This window comes from Cryptomeria japonica, chromosome 6, assembly GCF_030272615.1.
Source record: "Cryptomeria japonica chromosome 6, Sugi_1.0, whole genome shotgun sequence".
In the NCBI taxonomy this organism is placed as follows: Eukaryota; Viridiplantae; Streptophyta; class Pinopsida; order Cupressales; family Cupressaceae; genus Cryptomeria; species Cryptomeria japonica.
Window position 1 is genome coordinate 95,263,047 of NC_081410.1, and position 24,353 is coordinate 95,287,399.

Below are 24,353 nucleotides of genomic sequence, written 5' to 3' on the forward strand. Positions count from 1 at the left end.
CATGATTCAAGATGCTGAAGGATTTGTTGCTCCCAGAGAAACTTTTAGAGATAGCAAGAGATTCCAAAATCACGCCAACTACATTTCTGTGATGTGTAATATCATTGAGTCTGAACCTCACAATGTCGAAGAAGCTATGTCCCATCATGCTTGAAAATTAGCCATAGATGAAGAGTATGGGTCTATCATCAAGAATGATGTCTGGGACATTGTACCTAGACCCAAAGGTAAGTCTGTTGTTTCCTCTAAATGGTTGTTTAAAATTAAGCATAATGCTGATGGTAGTATTGAAAAATACAAAGCTAGGGTTGTAGCTCGTGGTTTTTCTCAAAAGGAAGGAATAGATTATGAAGAAACTTTTGCTCCTGTTGCTAGAAATACTTCTATTAGATCTATAATAGCTATTGCTGCAGCCAAAGGTTGGGAACTGCATCAAATGGACGTTAAGACAACCTTCCTCAATGGTGTTATTGAGGAGGAAGTCTATATTGAGCAACCAGAAGGTTATGTAATCCATAAAAGAGATTCTCACGTTTGTAGGTTGAAGAAAGCCTTATATGGGCTCAAATAGGCTCCTCGGGCTTGGTATGAAAGAATTGATAAGTACTTACTAAGCTTAGGGTTTCATAAGAATGATGCTGATGATAACATTTACCTAAAGGTTTATAATGATGATATGCCTATTTTGGTTTTGTATGTGGATGATTTATTTCTCACTGGTGAAAATAAATTAATTATAAGATGTAAGAAAGAATTAGCCTCAGAATTTGAAATGAAGGATTTAGGTCTAATGCATTACTTCCTAGGGTTAGAAGTATGGCAAAAATCCAATGAAATTTTTCTAAGTCAAGGAAAATATACTATTGATATTCTGAGAAGATTTAGAATGATGGATTGTAAACCCATGCATACTCCTATGGAATCTAACTTAAAGAAGTTAAGTGTTTCAACATCTAACTTTGATTTTGTAGATCCATCTGAGTATAGGCAGCTGATTGGATCATTAATGTATCTAGTCAATACAAGGCCAGATATTTGTTTTGCTATGAATGCCCTCAGTCAGTTCATGAGCTTGCCTAAACTTGTTCACCTGGTGGCTGCCAAGCACATCCTAAGATACCTGTGTGGCACTATTGGTTATGGGCTGAAGTATTCACTTAACACTTCAATCTTCTTGGAAGGCTATTCAGATTCAGATTAGGCAGGAACTGTCAAGGACAGGAAAAGTACTTCGGGTATCTGCTTCAACTTGGGTTTTGCAATGATCTCTTGGGCATGTAGAAAGCAATCTTCCGTAGCATTGAGCACTGCAGAAGTTGAGTACATTGCAGCATCTGTTGCATCCAGAGAAGCAGTGTGGCTTCGCAAACTCCTCGTTGGATTATTTGGTCAAACTAGTGGTCCTACCACCATTCATTGTGATAATCAAAGCTGTATAAAGATGTCAGTAAATCCTGTATTCCATGACCGGTCCAAACATGTGGAAACGCACTATCACTTCATTCGGGAGATGGTGCAAAGAGGCGCCATTCATCTAAAGTACATTAGCACGGATGAACAGGTTGCAAACATCCTTACCAAACCTTTATCTAGAGTGAAGTTCGAATACTTCAGAGACAGACTTGGTATTGTGGAAATAGGAACCCTGATTGAGAGAGAGCTCCAATCTCAGTGATTCTATCTGCAACACTTTTAATCATTCTTTGCTTGTGTGCAAGAATGAATTGTGTCCAATCTATGCTTGTGTGCTAGATGGATAATTGTAATTATGTAAAGACCCACTTGTGTATTACACTTTCTATGCGTGTGTGCTAGAAACATCCTATGCTTGTGTGCTAGGTGGAAGATGTAATTCTATGCTTGTGTGATAGATCCATTCTATGCTTGTGTGCTAGATGGAACTCTAAAGGTTCAGGTTATGTATTCTCTTCTTCCCTAGTTAAGAGGGAGTGTTGTTTGTAACTAGGTCAATATATGGGTTCAGATTGCCTCAAGGCAACATCCGAACCCATTTAGGACTGGGCCCTATCCTAAAGGGTAACGTGCCCCCAAGATTAAGCCCAACCCTATGCTTGCATGCCATCCTAAATACCCCACGCCACAATAACTATATTGACGCCAAAAAGGAAGGAGGCCGACTTGAATCAATAAAGGCTAAGAAACATATAAATAAAGATATCTTGCAAAGACAATTCATTCAAGTATTCAGCGAATCAGCTCTGCATGAAAAAGTGCGAATTTACACAAGGAGGGTGCGAACTTGTCTAGACTTATGCGAACTTGTCCAAGAGGACATAGGCAATTTTTGGTGTAGACTTGAAGAGCTTAGAAGTGCAGATCTGTCATACAAAAGGGATCAGATCTGACAAGGAAGCTAAGTATTGTACTTGTGATATTAAGGGAGAATATATAATCTGACCTGTGGGTCTTTAATGCTGGGTTTTTCCTCCTTGGAGGTTTTCCCAGGGTATTTGTGTTTGTCTCTTGTTTACTTCCTTCATTTCTGAGTTTACTGAATTATGATTTACTAAAATGTTACAAATCTGATTAACAAACTAGGGCATAATTAAAGGACATAAATCTGATTACTGATCTAGGGCACAAAAATTACAGCCTTGAGATAGGAGGCCTCTTGAAATCATCATTTCTGACTTTTGATAATGAATTCCTTGAGCTCTCACCATTGAGAGTTCGCTGTTCTACCTTTGAGCTTTGACCTTCTTCAAGGCCAACTCTACCATTGTCTGAGGACTAATTTTGGGAAGCTAACAAGTTGTCCAGCGAAAGTAAACCTTTCTGATTTATCTCATTTTGGCTCAACAGTGTTGATGTTTTGCCTAACTTTTTGAGAAGACAATTTTAGCTTCCAATCTATCACAATTTTCTTCCTTCAACTTAATCTGATTTCCTAACTCCTCTTCTATTTTCTTGGCTTCCTCAATCTGAATTCTCAGATCATTAATTTGTTTTTCTACATCCTCAAGAGCTTGTGATTTCACATATTTTCCTTCATTTTCTTCTTTGAGCTGCACCTTCAAACTTAGATTTTTCTTTTTAAGACATTTGATCTCATTGAGAGCACTTATCAATTCTTGCTCCAAATCAACTTCTCCATCTTCTTCTCCAAGATCACTTTCATCATCCTGTTTTTCTGTATGAATTTCTTCCATGGCCATGAACAAGATCTCTTTGCTAAGAGATTCTCCATTGCTTCCTGCAGACGAATCACTTTCCTTTTTTGAATATAGACTCTTCTTAGATTTCCAGCTCTTCTTGTCTTTTCCTTTGAACTTTTTTTTGTAGTACTTTGGCTTCTTTTCATTTCCACTGTCTTCATCATTCTCATAAGGTTATTTAGCTGCAAAATGCCAAGTCTTTCCACAATTGAAACACTTGAGAGGCATCTTCTTCTTTTGTTGGCTGAAATCCTTCTTTACTCTTTTCATGAACGAGGCTTCCTCTGAATTTGAATCAACATCAGTTTTATCACTTGACACTATCTCCTTTTGTTTGCCTTTTTTTGAGGCTTTGAAAGCAATCTCTCTTTTAGATGATTTAGCGTTTGTCCTTATCTCATATGCTGTTAATATGTCATGAAGTTTATCAATGGTCATTTGATCAAGGTCAGCCATCTCCTCAATTGCAGAAATTTTTATATAAAATTTTAATGGTAGAGACCTTAAGATTTTCTGTATATCAATTTTATCATCAACTGATTTTCCTAAGCCTTTGAGAGAATTAACCACTTCATCAATCCTTAGGAAATAGGCTGCAACATTCTCATCTCCTTTCATTTTCAGACTTTTGAACTGCATTCTATGAGTTTGAAGCTTGGCCTTTTTCACTTTTTCATCTTCTTCGTAGGCATTTTTCAGTTTATCCCACATAGCTTGAGCATTGTCATAGTGCATGACTTTCACAAACTCAGATTCTAACAGCCCACACAAGATAGCATTCATGACCTTTGCATTGCTTTCAAGGGCTCTCTTTTCATCAGTAGTAGATGGAGGATTTTGAAGATGAGTATAGTCAGTTGAAACATAATTGCAAACATCAAAACCCAATGACATCAAGTAGCCTCGCATTTTGACACACCAAAAGGCATAGTTTGACCCATCGGATAGAGGAGCTCTATTCGTTGCTAACCCTTCAAGAGCACTCATTTCCAAGTTCCAACAAAATCAACCTTCAAGCTTTTAAGCCTAACCATAAGGTACTTGCTTTGATACCAATTGAGAAGCACACAAGAAACACTGAGAGGTGGGGGGGGGGGAAGGGGCAAATCAGTGTTTCAGATTTATAAGAATTTTACAAACTTAGAAATCAATAAACACAGAGATATGAATGTGAAAGCATAACACATAGCAAGGACACTCAAATTTTCTTGTGGAAAACCCTTTCCAGTAAAAATCCACGGCATCAAAAGACATTCATTAGTTTGAAATGGGCACCAACCCAGTTTACAAGATGATAACCAAGTGAGAGCACCAACTCTCAACAGGCACCAACCAAGCTCCAAACAATGATGACCAACTCAAAAACAAGGCACCAACCTGAGTAAAAACTTCAACTCTAATTAAAAAGAACTTAAAGTTTGAGTCACTTTGAGTATATATATATATTCACTAAGAACCAAAGCATCAACAGTATACTCAGACTCAGACAGGGGAATCGTCGGTTGGTTATTTCACTCTCTAGTCAAGCATGCATATCACCCGCATTGGTTAGTCCTAGTTCTAATATAGAGTAGAGTAGAGGGGGGTCGACACCCATTCCTAGAATTAGGGGAGCGAGTTATAGATATAGGGCCCTATCCAAATGATCTGATCCGATACACGAGAACACCAATTGATGCATTTCGATACGCGAGAACACCAATTGCAATTGATGGAGTATCCATACCGAACCGACTTCACTCGTACGACTATCTATGATACAGTCCACCGCACCGGGGTAAGGAGGAGAGGGGCCCCAATTCCCTGAAAAGAAAAGATGGCTGCTTAGAAATCTTCCTTTTGAGATCACATTGCCTCTTGAAGACCAAAAATATCAAGATACTTCGTTCACAAAAAAATGTCTGCAAATCCATAGAGGTAAAAATGCTTCTCCATAATCCCCTTCTCCAATCGCTTTCAGAATCATGATATCTGCAAATTTTAAACAATAATACGCCGATTCCTATTCATTGCAGTCAATGATTTCTCTGCATTGATCAAACTTGAGTCACTCCTTTAAAAACACTCAACAATTTCTCAACCATCTGAAAATCTTAAGAAGTTATATCACATCTTAGGTTTGACCACTAAAAGAATCGCACAACTCCCACGTCTGAAGTTCTACATCTTCTTGTATCATCAATCAAAAAACTTTTTGTGTATTCAATATATTCAGCTCGACACACATGCAATAGACTATTCGGAACCGACTCTAAAGTTAGAAACATTCTACTCCTCAAAAATATTCCACAACAGTTGTGGCGCTAAATCACGTTTCTCCTGAAAATTCTGAGTACCTCCCACGATTATATTCTGCCACAGATTTAATAAAATCTTTTAATAACATTAACGCACAAAATAAAATCATGGCCCATGTATCTGAGAGAGCCGCCACATAGATTGTAGCCAATTTTTTAAGAACCCGAACTTATTTTTAGAGGGCCATTATTCCTTCATGCTTCACCCCAAAAATTCCAGCGGTACAAAAAACGGCTCATTAAGAAAAATACATGACTCTAAAAAACTCCACTCGCTGCCAAGAAAGGAAACAATACGAAGACCACTCCACTATGCATTTAATTAAAAATAAATTCCCAAAAAGAAGTTAGCGCAAAGTAATGATGTTGGTCATATATCTTCCAACACATCTCCTTCAAAAAAATAAAATAACATAATAACCTTTTTCACCCACGATATGTAAGATTCTTCCTGAAATATAAGAACTCATCGCTCCAAGTGTAATTCCACGAACTCCATCTGCCCAAACACCGACACCTTTTGACTTTTCAAATAAGACATGGCATAGGAAATTGACTTGTCACATTAGAGGGACAAGTAAGCAGCTGACGAATGCTAAGTAGGTACACAAGTTGCTGAAACAAACACACAAGCAACTGATGTAGACACATAGGCACCTCAAGCTAGCAGCCAAACACCTCAAGCAGCCAACTAGACACATCAACCAACCAAGCAAGCAGTTGGAGCAAGCAAGCAAGTTGAAGCAGGCCAAGCAGCTCGAGCAGCTCAAGCACATCAAGCAGCTCAAGCAAAATTGTGAAAATCTAATGAATAAACAGTAGCTCGAAAAGCACATCAAACCTACGTTACCTGGGGACGCGTCCCTGACCTGAAAACCCCCGTCCCAGTCCCGGGGACATTTCGGGGACTTGGGGACGGCCTGGGGACGTTTCCCCCTATCCACAAATTGTCATGCGTTTTGAGGGGACGTCCCCGAAACTAAGGGACGCCTGCCCTAGCTCTGGGGGACGTCCCAGACGTCCCCAATCCGTCACGGGGACGGCCAGACATCCCCCATATCTAAGGCCATTAAAAAATATTAAAAAAATATGAAAAATTGTATTTTCAATTTTTTTTTAATTTTCTAATGTAGGCCCCTTATTAATTCAAATTGTTACTAAAAATTAAAAAAAATAAAAGATAACATTAATTAAATTTTAAATTTATTAATTTAATTCATAATTTAATATCAAACGTTTAAAATTAATTCATATTATAAATATAAAATATTAAATTGATTGGTTGGGATTCCATTGGATGAGGTGGACATAGACCATGACAGTGGGAGAGACTCAGAGGACTCTGATTTTGATGCAATGTTAGGAGATGCAGTTTAGGGGCAGCATTATACTTTGCTTTTTTTGTATTTAGTTTTACTTAGTTCTATTTTGATTTTCATATCGTAATTGACAATGAAACTATATGGCAGCAGTGTAGCCTTCAGGCATTTTGACATTTTGTATGTTATTTCTTTAATATCTATTATGATATGCATATTGACAATGTGAATGAATTGAAATTCTGATTTATGAATGCATAATTGCATATTGTCTATTGAGTATTAACAATGTTGTACGTTCAGAATTTACATTCTAAAATGTTTTCAACTTTTTAGAGTATCATACACATGCTATATCCATGTTTTCATATGGATATAATGTATATATGCATGCTTTATCCATGTTTCATACGAACATTTAGAAATTTCCTATATATTTTAAATTTTCCCTATATTTTATATAGCCATCCCCTTTGCCGTCCCCAAATTTGGCAAAAAAATTTGCCATCCCGGAAACGCGTCCTGCTGTCCCCGTCCCGGAAACTCGGGGTAACGTAGCATCAAACTCAATCCAATGTTATTTTAAGTAATCCTCTAGCTTGAATAGTACAAGCTTGACAAAACACTTGACATCAATGACAAAATGTCTAACAATCCCAAATTAGCAGATTCCCAAGGTGGATGCCTAGAAAGATCAATTTTACCATTTTACCATTACTGTGATGCCTGTGCAGTGAAAGTAACTCAATAACTCAGTGTCAGTGAATAGACAATTATCGAGGCCAGTAAAAACATATTTTACCGTACCGGTAAAATATCAATCATCAATCATCACTGTCGGTGAAACTCTCCATCCCTTATGGGTGAATTACAAATAATATTAGGAATAATTAGTTACGTGGATTTACAAGGTTGATGGCACCCAAAACCCAACATTCTCCCAATTGACATCATACATTGTAAATACACCCATAGGAATACATAATTACAAATCAACAAAAAGAAAACAAATTGAAAATGCAAATGACAGTGTTAAGTTTTAACATCATGTAATATTTATTATAATTCTATACATTTTAATTAATGCTTTATGAATTTTAAGGCTAAATGAATTTAAATTTAGAAAATGCAAATTAACACTTAAAGACTAAATAAATAATTAAATATAAATCATTGTAAATAATTAACATTTAGTGCCATTCAATAAATGTAACCCTTGATACGAATGCAGTGGACTCTTAAAAGGCTCTTGAAAGTAAAGCACATGTTTTTATTAACATGAAGCCAGCTGTTTTTTGCTTTTTACACAGAATGTAGCAGGTAAATACTTCAAGATTTACTGTAACAAGACAAGCCATAAGAGTTAAAAATCCTCAACAGCTGTTCAATTCCTCAAAATTAAAAAAAAAGAGCAACATACAAACTTAAAACAGCAGTTAATAACACCACTTTGATCATCGTTTCTATGCACATAGAGAAATAAGTTGCAGGATCAGAAGCTAGGGAATGTCCTTCCTACCATATTCTTCAAGGCTTCTTATTTGTAACAATGTTATTTGATGAAAAATGCAAAAATAAAGAATATAATTAATGTAATGTATGGAAAATTGGGATTTAGGGTTTCACTAAGTAAATCCACTAAATAGCCCTATTAACCAAATTACATTGAAAGAGGGCTGAATCCAATAGATCTAAGCTCAATCCCAATGGGGAAAGGTTTGAGATTCTGATTGGATTCAAGTGCTTTGTATTGTTTATTCTCTTTCTTAGTTGAATTTGTAATGTAATTGTGAAATTAGGGCAAAACAATGAATTATTGAAGTAAACTGATAGAAACAGTAAGCTATATATATCCCACTGAGGCACAAATTTGAATCTGGGCAAAACGAGATGTCTAGAATCTGTTCTCAGAAGTTTGGCTTGATTTTTCGGGACCAAGTAGTACAAATTCGCCCGGGTCCTCCGAATTTTCCATCATCAAAAGCTGAACCTGTTTGTCACTATTGACTCTATTAGAATTCCTGAGTACAGCTCCAAACTTGTTTCTTGCACACAGAAAGAAAGGGAAATATGTTGGTAATAGGGGTTTGCCTTGTCAAACCCCGGTTTTGGAATTAACCATGAAATTGAATTGACAAATGTAATGAAAGACTATAATAAATCACTTTACTTTTGAGGGAAAGACTGAATCTAAAATGTAATGGTTGAAACCACAATGTTTACCTTGATGAAGTTTTGTTTGCTTTCACACAAAGCTTTTAGGGTTTCATGTAGGATGTCTTCATAAAACATTGATCATGGATGCCATCTTCAATACTTGAACTTGATGTCACTTCTGCTCCGATGCTTGATGAATGACTGATTGCTTGCTCACTTGAATTGAATTTCGCCAAAGTGTAATTGAGATCTTGATTTCGGTTAAGTTAGATTTCAAAGGAGAGGGGTGGACCTCCTTTTATACATGTCTGTCTGAAAATCAAATTGACAAATTGAATTTTTGAAATAGGCCGACACGGGATCCAAATTCCTGCTCGTTTGTGATGATTGTTATGAGGCCCCAATCTAGGGCTTGATAAGAGGCCTAGGGCGTGGTATGCCCCGGTCTTGAAAATTAGGACTCCAGAATGGGGGGAAGTGAGAATGTAGGGTAGATAGGTGGTCTAAGAAAAATCAACATTGCAATCAGACCTTGGAAATTGGAATGCCAATGTGAGGCGTAGGTGAAGACAAAATTGTAGGCGAGTGCAATTTAGGATGCTACAATTATAAAAAAGGTAAATAATAAATTGGTGGTTAGTTTGTTATGTGTTCACCTTGGGATTTGTAGAGCCCACCTAGGTTAACCTGAGCATATTGAAGAACATACTTGTACAAACTTGGGTGGGCTCTACAAAGTCTTGTTTACACCCACAATAGACAAGGTTGTGTAGCTAGAATGAGTATGAACCGAAGATGGATCTGCGTTCTATTTGTGTGAACTGGTAACTTAGATATTTGATAATAACCACCATGACGTGAATAGTTAAATTGTGTACTCACTTGGAGAGTAGAGTTGAGAGATGGGGACCATGATCAAAATGCCATTATTATTTTTATATTGGAAACAATACAGAAATATAGGTCAAATGAGCATCAAAGCTTACAAAGAACTGATCAACTTATAATCACATAGAACTAGCACCAAAATACTAGAATAAATATCCTCATCTTGTTGGAGTAAATAGGTCATCACCAAATTAATCAATGTTTCATTAATTAGGTCTTCTTTTTCATTATCTACTTAAGCCAAACTTAGGAGTGCTTTTCTATGGTCATGTTGTCTCATAGCATAGGATGAGGACACTTATCTAACTTAATCCTCATGTAGGGTTTGCTTTTTTCTTTTGTAAGCATTCATTATTGTACATTTGTATATCCCTTCTTGAGATATTGCTAATTTTTGCCCTAAAACAGCAATTCCAACTTAAGATGAGAATTGCAATATATTTATTGATATAATTCTATCAAAATTGAAGACATTTCATCATAATATTCAACCTATGTTACCCCGAGTTTCCAAGATGGGAAATGGGTTTACGGGATGGATATTTTTTTTGCCATTTTTGGGGACGGAGGGGACGACTATATAAAAATAGGGAAAAACTAAAATATATAGGAAAATTACAAATATACATATGATAACATTGATAAATCATTTATCATATTCATTATACATACAATTGAGTTGAATTTAGAGTTCAAATGAGAGTTGAAATTCATAAATTCATATACAGGATGTAACTCAATAGTTAATACATGAGAGGATATTCCCTACCATCCCACTGTCCTTGAGACATTTTTGTTTCAAGGACACCTGGTTTTTACCCGGGAAATGCATTCCCGGGTAACATTGTATTCAACTTCCAATTTTAAGAATATTTCAGAAGATAGAACTGATCTTGGTTTTCCCCTTTGGACTGTCTTGTTGAAGATCAATAACGGCATCATTAAGATTAGGAACAATACATCATAGCATATTCTTATAGCGAATCATATTGTGAATTTCCTAGAAATACTTGCAAATTGTAATATTAAGTTGGGTCATCCTCAATATTGCCGAGAGCTTGTAATTGGGGCCATCCTTAGAAATCCCATCCACCTTGGAGGGGGTGGGGGCATCCGGAAGGCTGGTCATCCATTGCACCTCTTGGTCCATGAGCATGGAAGGCTGGTCATCCATTCCATCTTTGGGTGGCATACTTGATAAGAGTATGAGAGGGGGGCCATCCTCTCATCTCCCATGGACTTGGAAGGGGAGCCATTCTTCCTACTTGCAGGACACTTTCTCCAATCCAAGACTGTTTGCTCTAGGAGTTTTCTGGAGTATTGCTGATTGCTTGATTTTCTTTATTGCAATTTCTTGAAGGATTGATGAGTGGAGGCTTAAATGATGCTTGAAGAAATTAACGCATGAATGATTTGATGCAAGAATGGTTGATTTTGAAATGATTAATGTTTGTATGTTTGATTGATTGAATGAATTGATAATTTATGATGATGATTTTCTGATTGATTGTTGCTTGATTTGATACTTGTTGATTACTTTTGATGGATTCATGATTGATGATTGAGAGAGTGCCGATTTGATGTATTGGTGAGTGATTATTGATGAGTGATCCTTGAATGCTTGGAATGGTTTCTCCATTATACTTCATTAGGGAAAGGGTCACCATCTTCTATAAGACTTGAGTCACCACCCTTCGTTGCTGCCTTTTGAGAATAATAAATTATTTTTCAAATTGATCTCTCTTGCATGTTCTCCTCAAATGGAACCTTCTTCCCTTTATATCTTCCAATGTGGGGAGAAGTCACACCTCTTGATCATATCTGCCCTTCCTTTCACAATTAGCTCTTTTAGAAAGGGTACTACTTTTCATGATTTCTGCCCTTTGAAATAATCACTTCCATATTTTCTTCCCATTCCTTATTATTAATCCTTCCTTGATTCATATGTTTCATTGTTTCTTTCTTTTATACTTTTAATCCTTCAATAGTCATAACTCTTTATTTCATGCCATTTGACCATTCATTAAACTTTATTTAAGTTTAATTATATTGTATTTTATTTTTATCTTCTAATATTTTGTTTTATTATTATTAGTTATTAAATCCCATTTCAAAAAGGGGACATTACAACATTGTAATAAGTCATGTTAATCCAATTGTTTAATCAATATGGATGCATATTAGATGCTTTTGTGAATCAATTCTCTTCTGAAGGTTGCATAGCACACAATTATGGCCTTTTCTCCCTACATGTGATAGGTGTTTTGGTTGCTGGTGATTCTTGGGAGCTGTGGGGTTCACTATTAATTCCAACATATCGCACTAGATGTCAACCATCAAACAGTATACAAACCAGCTATAAAAATAGCAACCTTCAGCACTTCTCACTTCTGATCTAGGAACAAGGACAAGGGATCTTACTGCCAGCTAGCCATGTAGACAAAACATTTGATAAAACACATGGAAGGTGCACCATAACACAAAACTGGGTAATCTCAGCCAGGCCAAATCCATACCCGCACCATCAAACAACAGTCTTTACTCTTTTGAGTCACATGTCAGCAGAAAGGGACAAAGAAATTGAATGTTTGAACCATCCATATAAGTAACCAAAAGTAACTATCAGCATGTCCAACAGCCGAAATGACATGAGTACAGCCAAATCACCAAAGACCACATGAACCATTTTTCTGTTTTTGCTTCTTGTCAGCATGATCAATGAAACCTTCAACTTTCTTATTAAGAGACTGGCACCTAAATCCACACATTCATGAAGCCAATAGTCTGGATATCACCTAACAGGCAAAGCAGGATGAGGTGAATGGACATCATCACTACCATTATCAGAAGATACAATCATATATCATCAGGAGATCCACCACCATCCACTGTAACATCAACAGCAAAATTCTTCCCATGCAGCAACAACAGCAATATGACTACCTGGTACTGCTTCAACAGGGACATTGAGAACCTGGCACTGCTATGACAGGGATATGACTACCTTGTACTGCATGAACATTATCCTGAAGACCAGGAGAAACACTATCTGGCTGAGTGTTAACATTCCTAGGAACCTTGTCAAGGACAGAAACTACTTTACCCTGTAAGGCCTAATGCAAGTCTGACCCCTTGTCCAAGTTTTTAGACCTGGAATAGGAGTCCCATCTAACTTCATCCTTATATTTAGAATCCCCATAGCCACATTATTCACAATAGATCGAATGCTGTTATTTAAAAACTATGTGTGTGTCTGTAGATGTAATGTCCCCATTTTGAAGAAGAATTAATTAATTAATTTAATTAATTAAGTTGTCCAAATTATTGTTATATTTTATGGATAGCTTGATTAATTAATTTAATTAATAATATTAAGTTAATTATTTATAAAGTTATCAAATAAATTAAAATTAAAAGATGACTTTATATTTAATTAATTTAATATAAGCGACTAATTAAATATTATTTCATAAAGTCACTTCTAGAAGCTTCTGGAGATTGGAGTGAAAAAAGTATAAAGGGAGGTCAAGATGAAGCTTGAAGGCAGATTGGAGAATTGATATTTGAATTGAATTGGTATTGTAGAACTGAGTGGTGTTTGCAGACTACGGTCTTTTGGAACGGAAACTCCCATTGGCAAGCATAATTGAGGGAGTGAAAGATCTCTCGAGGGGTTGCGTGAGGAGGTGATATTTCAGTCATCTCACTTGGACTTCATTGGTGGCCAAAGGCCAGTTTCATTTGGGCTCATATCGGAGACATTTCTGGCATCAAGTGTCTTCAACAATTTTGCTTATTGGAGCTGATCTGCACTTCCATTCACTGAGTTTAACTCAGTAATTTCTCAGGTTTATATCAGATTGGGAGTGGTGCCATACTTAGTAATTTTCAGGCTTACAACAGATGGGGAAAGAGCCACGATTAGGCTCCCTTTGACCTACATCTGCCATCTACATTTTGAGGAAGGAAAAACGTTTTGTTTGAAGATCTCTTGGAAGTGGAATTAAGTGAATGTCAAATCAATTTGCAGGTTAGTCATCCAAAACCCTCGATTTTGTTCATACATCACCATTGAGGCTTCTTACATAAGCAAGAGGACAGCATTGGCATTGGAAGTTATGGGCAATTCTTTATAAGCATTTTTGAGGAGCATTTGAGTAAGAATCAGTGGCCAAACAAGTCTGAAGACAAATTGTACCAGTTCTCTTGTTTCCCACAAATTTGTTCACAAGTCCTCTTTAGAACATCAAACTTCATCTTGGGTGATAGCACTACGACTTGGAGGAGGAGGCGATCTTTTTTAGAGGTCTTGGCAAGAGTTAGAAGCTGATTACAATTATTATCAGTGTCCATTGTTGCAGCAAGGGACGGTTCTGATACAAAGTTCGATTTTGGCTCCTAGCTTGTGAACTTGCCTCCCAAACTTCATATTGAGACTGGCGATACATCCCAGCAACTAGGGCGATCTATTTGGTGGAGATTTGAAGTAATTTTGGCTGTCATATATTGATATCTCAGTCCACATGTTACAGCAGCAGGGGCGGCATTAGTAGAGGTCCGATTTGGCATGTTGGAGAGTCATAGACATCAAACATTGCTGGCTTCTCAAGGTGTCTTGGTTAGGTTCTTACAAATTGCTCTCATTTGTAATTCTTTGTAGTGTGAATGCATGAATGTAATCACAGTCCTTATGTCCTCAGACATAAAACAGTGCGAGACACGCAATGGATTTCAAAGAATTGATTGATTTATAGAATGAGCAAGACGCTCATAAATAATACAAGGGTATTTACAAGAATAGCAAGTTTCTAATAAGAAACTGCTGAGAAGATCTTACTAAAATAGAATATACACTATTGAGCATTAATACTAAAATTAACATTATTTTAATATTCTAATACCCTCCGTTAATGCTCAATCTATTAACTACATCTATAGACCCCCTGAATTTTACAAATTTATCAGGACCAAGGGGCTTGGTGAAGATGTCTGCTGGTTGCTCCGAGGTAGGAACATACAACAATTGGATAGATCCGTCTTCAACCAGTTGTCGAATATAGTGACAATGAGTTTCCACATGCTTGGTTCTTTCATGGAAGACTGAATTCTTGGCGAGTTTGAACACTCCCTGATTATCACAGAACAAGGGAGTTGGACCTGCCTGGGAAACATGCATATCCGCAAGCATTCGTCGAAGCCAAACCGCCTCACAAGATGCCTTAACTGCTCCCCGATACTTTGCTTCTATTGAGGAGAGAGCCACTGCCTGCTGCTTCTTACTAGTCCATGTGACAGCACCAGATCCCAAACTAAACACATACCCTGCTGTAGATTTACGGTCATCAACCGAACCTGGCCAGTCAGAATTTGTGTAACCATTGAGTGTAGGATCAGAACTCCGAGTGTACAGAAGTCCATAATCAGGGGTGCCACTCACATAACGCAGCACACACTTCGTTGCTATCCAATGATCAGCCTTGGGAGCTGTCATGAAGCGTGAAATGTAGCTCACTGCAAAACTGATGTCAGGTCTAGTGGCAGTAAGATAGATGAGGCTGCCCACTAGTTGCCTAAACAAAGATTCATCCACAATTGGTGAAGATGATTGAGCTGAAAGTTTGAACCCGGGTTCCATAGGAGTAGAGGCAGGTTTGCAATCTTGCATTTGGAAACTGTCCACAAGACTTCTGGCATACTTGGACTAAGAGAGAAAGATATTGTTCTCAGTCTGCCAGACTTCAACTCCTAAGCAGTAATGTAGAAGTCCCAAATCTGTCATATCAAAGGTGCGGCACAAATCATGTTTGATCCCAGTGATCAAATGTGTTGAATTGCGAGTAATGATTAAGTCATCCACATAGACAACCACAAACAGAACATCATTACTGGTATGCTTGATATACAGGTTTGCATCAGATGGACTCCGTTGAAAACCATGATCTGTCAGGTACTTATCAATTTTCATGTACCAAGCCCGAGGAGCTTGTTTCAGACCATAGAGTGCTTTGACTAGTCTACAGACCTTCTGTTCTTGACCAGCAACCTTGAATCCTGGGGGTTGTGTCATGTAGACTTCTTCTTGTAAGTCACCATTCAAAAAAGCACTCTTGACGTCCATCTGATGGACTTTCCAACTGAACTGGGCTGCCAAGGCAAGAACGAGCCGTATGGTACTCATTTTGGTTGTAGGAGAAAAAGTCTCCTCGTAGTCAATGCCTTCTTTCTGTGAGAACTCACGAGCAACAAGATGAGCCTTATACTTGTCTAGGGTTCCATCAGCTTTGTATTTTCCTTTGTACACCCATTTGCAGCTAATGGGCTTCTTCCCTGAAGGAAGATCAGAAAGGGCCCAAGTGTGATTTTTTTGAAGACTTTGGAACTCAGCTTCCATAGCCTGTTCCCACTCAGGTATACCTTTAGCCTCTGAATATGTCTGAGGCTCAAAAACATTGTGTATGTTAGCCATGAGAGCAAAATTGATTGTATGCTGCTGTTTGCTCTTATTACGGGAGGTTCTACCCTCAATGAGCTCAGTATCCTTGAGATCACCAATGGTCTTGGCCCACCATTTAGGCCGGAGAGTAGAAGTGCTAACATTTGGAGGAGCTGGAAGAGGCTCAGGATCAGGAACAGGAGTAGCAGGAGGAGGATTATTCTCCGGAGGGAACTCAGGTAGTGCATCATCGAAAATGGATTCTGCATCATCCCGCCCATTAGGCAAACCTAATGGAAGAAGAATACTGTGAGGCTGATCCTCAAAACATTGCTTAGAAGAAGGGGACGGAAAGATTCCTCTGTCTTCATCAAATACAACATCACGACTGAAGATAAGACGTTCAGTGTCTATATCTATCAGTTTGTAGGCCTTATGGTGATCACTGTATCTTGTCATCATGAGTTTCTGACTTTTGGAATCCAACTTGGAGCGCTTAGCATCTGGAATCCAAACATAGGCAACAGAGCCAAAAACCTTCAGGTGGCTGATCTTAGGCTTCCGACCGGACCAAACCTCTTCTGGAGTCTTCCCCTTAACAGCCTGAGTAGGGGAATGGTTAAGGAGGTAGACAGCAGTAAACACTATTGAGCATTAATACTAAAATTAACATTATTCTAATATTCTAATAAGACATTCTGAAAATTGTCCATTAATGACAGCTCTTGTAATTGTTCTTTAGCTGCCTATATCATGTCCTTAGACTGTCAATGTAATGATAATTCGTCCATCTTATGAATTAAGGAAAGAGGAGTTGGGATTGCATCTAGTTACATTATCTTTTTGAGGATGCATGACAAGTGTTTGATGAAATGACTGTTTGCTGTTAGCTCTTGATTTGAAGGATTATAATCATATGAGCCAGTTGTATATGCATCTTTGATCATTATCAGTCTTGAGGAATCATTAGAAGTTGTTTGTTCTTGAGATATTTATTTGTATTGGTCAACATTGCAATCTGAAAACATTATCAGCATAACACGTAAACTACAAAACTGCATAACACACAATTTGGACAGCAAATATCCCTTGATTTCAATCTTTAAAGGACGGGGGATATTACAGAAGACATACATCAGTTTGAGTGCACATACATACCATATTTTTTGTTGGTACAGGATACAATCGTGGAGCATCCCTCTTTACCATTTCAATCAATTGCAAAACTCTTAGTTCACATAGACAACTTAAGACTTTTTATTGTTTCTCTTCTTAATAGTACCTCTTTGGGTTTCGCAAAGAAAAATTTCTGCTGCAGAAATAGAAAATCACAAGTTAATTAGTGTATTTCTTTAGTGTTTTTAGTTCTTGTCAACCGGCTATCAGCATTTGTCAAAAAAAACCAATGCAATAGGAAGTTTACTCATTTTCAAGGGATGCTTTCAGTTTAAGAAACATCATCTTAGTCTTTTACTTTTGGAGATGTCCTATAATGTGTTGTTAACATGAGAAGGTGTTTATAATATGGGGGGTGAAACTAGGAATCAAGTTTTGCGTCACCAGGTTACTATGATGATTTGTCCTAGATAAGTATTTTATAATACAAAATAAAATTATAATAGTCTTAATGGTTATGTTCATGACTATTATGCACAATTAATAGATTAAAATTTGTTTATAGAGAGGATTTGGAATTTGTGGATATATCAGCAAACAAACATTCCACTTGTCTTTGCAAACAAGTCAGGATTGTTTAAGGGTGACAGAGATGTTGGATAAAATTATCTGTTTTAACTTTTGGGGCTAACGATGGATAATGTTTATAGATTCTTGTTGGTTTCAGCACTTGCTATTTTTAATTCTTTCAATTTACATTCAAGTGCATTTATTGGATTTAGAGTAATGATTAATTTTTATTCTTGTTGACTTGAAACATATTCTACTCATTTGTTTGAAGGTGATGATGTTGAGCGACCTCCTAGCCCATCTGTGAAAAGGGCAGAGGAACCTGGAACTGCTGTGGTACATGAAGTCAAGTGCAAGTTATATGCAAAGGTGAATAAGCATAAAATGATATAAACTCATTATATATGCCTTTTTTCCTAAATAATCTCTGTGCCTTGATTCATCTAAAACAGGTTAGTGCTTTACAAAAAAGTATTATCCAACAGTTCTTTCTCCTCCTTAACTCCAAATTCAACTGGCTGTGACATAATCACATTATTTCAAACCTTCCAACTGTCTGTATTATGTAACCTTCTCCATTCTAAGTAATATGTCATCATAATGTGAAATATAAAATCTAATAGAATGATGGCATGTTTTGATGCTGAATAGTACCAGACATATCATAGGTAGTTAGGCCATGGTTAGCACATTTAATAATATAGTTTAAACTTTCGAATATATGAGGAAGGGAAATGAGTGAGCTGTTACTGTATACCATTATTACTATCTTAAATTTACACAATTGAACCTCTCTTGACACCGACATACATTTCTTTGTTTCTTCACGTGGTGGAAAAGGCTGGATTGAAAATGAGTTTTAATGATGATAATTCCTATGTGCACACTTTAAGCATATTGTTTAGGATGACACCATATATGCTATTATGTGTATTACCTTATGTGACCTAATGACAATGGAAAAAATCCTTAATCCAGTGGTCATGATGTTTATCAAATTAAAGCGTATCTAGTATTATGCCTTTATATTGATTCATGTCTAGAGTTATTCTTGCACAATTACGACTAATTGCATCCGGCAGAGACATTGGCTCAGACGTATTTGATATGATAATAATGGAAGTCATATTAATCATTTGGTCCACTGCAATGAACATTGAGGCCATAGATCCACCTATTGGTTTGTACAAGATGGGTTAAGGAAATATTGCATGAGACTACTAAAAATTTAATGGCCCTAAGCTGCAGTTGTTTAGTCATAACTGGCTCTTTGAGGCCTATTAATGTTTAACTGGGGGAATGCATGCATAAATGCTCCTATATGTTCCGACTCAATCATCATCACTATTATGGCCCTTTTTCTTCTTCTATTGCATAAAAGTGGAAAACTTTAGTGATGTAATGTTCCCTTCTCATTAGTCGTCAGATTCTCACAGGATTGCCCTATCATCCGACTCTCATAGGCCAATAGGATTGATTAGGAGGTCGAGTTGCAGTGACTTATGGCTTCACATTTCATGTTTATTGGGTCTAATGGTGAAATAAGGAGATTACACATATTACGAGGCGTGTGCACTTTGATTTTTAATATAATATTATTTTATAAAGTGCAATTAAATTAATGTGTAATAAATAATAATAAAGTGTACCTACCTATATGAAGAGATCTTCTAGAAGAAATGATATGATTGGATGAGAAAGAAATAAATGGAGGAGGGTAATTCATTGTTGATCATCGGTTGTTGAGTATCTCTTCTTGTGTGTTGACTTGTGGAGCCGGAAGGTTGTCTGCAGAGAATCATTTGGGAATGGAAACTCCCAATGATTGGCACAACTGAGGAAGTGAAAGACCTTCCGAGGGGTTGCGATTGAGAGGGAGACATTTTCAGTCTTCCTATTTGTGCATATCATGGTTTTGCTGTGTGCCATGGTGGAAGCATTGAAGATTTTCAGATTGGCCGATTAGACACTCATAGCTTATCGAATTGCTTAAGGAGGGGAAGCCGATTTCATTTGGGAAGAATTATTGAAGGAACATTGCTTGATGGCTGATCATAACCAAGTCTGAAGAAAATCAAGCTGCTAATGCCTATACCCTCGATTTTAATTCATTCCCCTCAAGTAAGCTTCAAACATCACAATAAAGGTTAGTGATTTGGTTGGAGGAGGAGGGCGATACCTTTGGTGACAATTTGGAGGTGATTTGTGAAAGGATCAGCCTCTAATCAATTTCATATCAGAATCGAACCTGACTGTCATTATACTTCAATTTGGCTCCTAGTTTGTGCATATCGACTTCCAAACTTCACATTAAGGAGGGCGATCTATCCCAGCAAGTAAGGCGATTATTTTGGTGGAGTCTTGAGGTGATTTCGGCTGTCATATATTGTGATCTCAGTCCACACATTACAGCAGCAGGGGCGGCCATTGATGAGGTTCGATTTGGCATATTGGAGAGCTATAGACTCAAACATTGTGTGCTCCTTCAAGGCGTTTTGGCCAGGTTCTAATAATATTGCTTTCATTGAGAATTTTCAGTATGCGTGCTTGAATATGATTGCAGTCCTTATGTCCTCAGAAGCCTGAAAATTGACAGTCCATGTAATTGTTTATTAGCTGCCTATATCATGCTCATTAGGCTGTCATTGTAATGTATTTTGGTCCATCATATGAAATAAAATAAGTAGATGGGAGTTTGTGTTTGCATCACATCATACTATTTTTCTGAAGACACATGACAAGTGTTTGATAAAATGTCCATTGCTGTTATCTCTTGATTTGATCATATGAGTCAGTTGTTTGTACATCTTTTGATCATTATCAGTCTTGAGGATCATTCAAAAATCATCTAGGAGTTGTTTGTATTGAGATATTTATGTGTATTGGTCTTTATTACAAATCTGAGAACACTATCAGCATAACACGTAAACTACAAACTGCATAACATACAATTTTGACAGCAAATATCCCTTGATTTTAATCTTCAAAAGGATGGGGGATATTTCAGTGGTATCAGAGCCAAGATCCTCCCATCTTGTGATTGATGAGTGAAAGAGAAATCAGGTACTACAACAGGGAACAACGAAGGCAGCAATTCAACATTCCACAGGTACCTGAAGCTGACACTTTTTCTGAGGCACTAAGGGAGAAGGAAAAAGACAAAGTTGATCCTAACATGGCAGAGGAAGACAAAGATGAAAGGATGGAATGAATTTCTGACACCCTGATTGACATGATGTCACAGCTGCTTGGTAAAATGAATCAGCAACTTGAGCTAAATCGAACAAGCAATGCAGGGGAAGACAGTGGAAGTGGTAGTCGCAATGAAGTGGATGGAAGAGATAGGTCAAGAGACAGATCAAGAGACATGGCTACCAATCAGCGTGATGCATATACTAGAGGGTCAGTCACAAGACCACTCTTTCCCACCTTCACTCCACGTGAAGAACAACCACAGGGTGCTGCCACCCTTATGCAGATGAAGCCCGCCAAGCATACTTGGAGTACACTACCTTGCCTCCCGACCTGAGAGAAATGTGGTCTTTCGATCAATTCATGAAGTAGAGGAACAAGAGAAACGGAGGAAGGAATGATTACTACACTCTGCGAACTGACTACCAGCACACCCTTGGGAAGATTACTATGCCATACTTTGATGATAGTGACAAAAGTACAACAAGAGCTTGGGTGCAGAAATTAGATAATTATTTGTCACTAAGATCGATGCCTGAGGATGATGCTATTAGGTTTGCCACATTGCATTTGGAGGGTGCTGCTCATGAATGGTGGTATCATGGTTTTGTCACACTTGGTCGCAATCACATCACCACCTGTGTAGAGTTCACTGACAGATTGATAGAGAGATTTGATCGTAAGGATCCTGAGATGTACTTCCGAGAATTGGCTCAGCGAAAACAAACCGGTAGTTTGGAGACATACATTGGTGAATTTCAGAGGCTTGCTGAGATGGTGCCTAGCATTTCAAAAAGGAGGCTGGTCATACTTTTCATGGAGGGGCTATTGCAGCCTTTGAGAGGATGGGTTAAGGCATTTGACCCACCTACTTTGTTGGAGGCCATGAAGAAAGTACGCAGTATGGAGCTTGCTGCACCTCGAAGTAAGTTTCCATCTAAATTTTCTTCCAACAAGGATAATAAATTCTCTCATAAGAAAAATTGTAATATCCCTACTTTGATAGAGAGATTTGATCGTAAGGATCCTGAGATGTACTTCCGAGAATTGGCTCAGCTAAAACAAACCGGTAGTTTGGAGACATACATTGGTGAATTTTAGAGGCTTGCTGAGATGGTGCCTAGCATTTCAAAAAGGAGGCTGGTCATACTTTTCATGGAGGGGCTATTGCAGCCTTTGAGAGGATGGGTTAAGGCATTTGACCCACCTACTTTGTTGGAGGCCATGAAGAAAGCACGCAGTATGGAGCTTGCTGCACCTCGAAGTAAGTTTCCATCTAAATTTTCTTCCAACAAGGATAATAAATTCTCATAAGAAAAATTGTAATATCCCTACTTTGAAATATAATTTAATAATAATAATAATAAAATTAAAATACAAAAGAATAAAAATAAAAAATAAAATAAAAATATAAAAGAATATAATTAAATATAATAATTAAATTTGATTAAGTTGATGAATGGTCAAAAGACATGGAAGGAAAAGTTGTGACTCCTTCAATAATAAGATATAAAAGGGAGAAGAGAACCTCATTTGAGAGGGGGACAATTTGAAAATCAGAAGTGCGGATTTGATTTAAATAAGAAGTGCATATCTGATTATGAAAGGGTGTGTCCCTTTCAAATGGCAGAAATAATGAAGAGTTGCACTCTTTCAAAGGGTGCTAATGGTGAAAGGGTGTCTCTTGACAAAGGGAATACATAATGAAGAGGTGTGACCTCTCCCTCACATTGAGAGATAGGAGATCACCATCGATTAGATTAGATCAAATCAGATCAGAGCTGTTTATGAGTTACAGGCAGTAACATCATTGCTCTTGGTGGTATGCATGAGGATGTGCTTAATATGTATGCTGCCTGATAATGTTCTTATGCAGAATTTGATAGTAATATTAATATAGACTGCAATATGTATGACAATGATACTTAATTTTACATATATTCATGATACATGAGAAGTTAGCATACTTATAGTCTAAATCATGTTATTACTGTCAGTATTTAAGAAGATGGGAATGAGATGTTTCCAAGAGGGGCAGTCTAAATCCAGACAATAGGGTGATTCCCAAGAGAGGGTGGGGATCAGCATCCCGAGAACCTTGAGGGACAGGGTCCCAAGATAGGGTAAGGGCTTGGATCTGTAAACTTTGAGGGAACCTATTGTATTTGGTATCTAAGTCCTTGGGTAACATTCACATCCTCTTCTTCCTTAAAACTGAAGTAGTAACAAAGTTTGACGCTTGCATTAAGAATTATGGATGTATGATAGATGAGCAAGTTACTTATTAATAAATTAATGGAATATCACTGATTTTATTCATATTAAGATAGAATTGTCTCCTAATCAATTTAGTTTGAGTCATAAGTACATTGGAATAGGTTAATTATGGTTAAAATAGGCCTAAACCTAGTAGGGGACATTACAAAAATGAGAAACCATACACTTCAAGAACAAGTTTCCTATCGGTAGGAATCAGGACAGTTTAAATGATCTAAGGAGGAAGAAACTTTGTTTTTGGTGTAAAGCACCCTATACACCTGATCATGAGTGTCCCATGAGACCCAAGGCCAAGGCAAAACAAATGGAATGGGTTTATGAGCATGAGGACAATTCTGATTTTTCAGACCAACAGAGTGATCATGAGGATGTAGAATTTGAAAAGGCCTTTGAGATATCAGAAACAGAGTCAAAAGGGAAGAGAACTACCATGTGCATCACTTCCTTGCATCGGGAAGGTTCTTTCCGAATGAGGGGAGTCATAGCAGGGCAGCGAGTCATCACTCTCTTTGATACAAGAGCACCACACAACTTCATTCATGAGAAGTTGGTGGCTAGGCGTGGAATCCAGACACAAGAATTTGAAGGGGTTCGTGTGAGAGTTGTTGATGGTTTTTCTCACTTGTAATAAAATGATCACCGATCTCCATATGCGTTTAAGTGACTATGAATTCAGAGCTGATTTTTATGTAGTCAACATGGGAGATATGGATGTAGTTCTTGGAATAACTTGGATCCATGCTATCGAGGAGCTCACACTCAATGTCAAGCATATGGAGCTTCGATTTGAGGCAAATGGAAGGAAGCATGTGCTCAAGGCCATTACAGACACAAACCTGCGAATGATCTCTTTCAGGAGGATGGAGAGATTAATTCGCCATGATCAGCATGAGTGGGCAACAACATGTAGAATAATGCCTATGCAGAC

General features: G+C 37.5%; 1 protein-coding gene across 1 annotated transcript in view; it reads left to right on the forward strand.

Annotated features, from left to right (window-relative positions):
- The window catches only part of LOC131039706 (uncharacterized), a 173,843-nt gene that overhangs the window by 51,692 nt on the left and 97,798 nt on the right, over positions 1–24,353 (forward strand). The window contains exon 7 of the mRNA XM_057972547.2: positions 18,228–18,325. Within this exon, the coding sequence (XP_057828530.1) occupies positions 18,228–18,325 (98 nt within the window). The remainder of the gene's footprint in view (positions 1–18,227; positions 18,326–24,353) is intronic.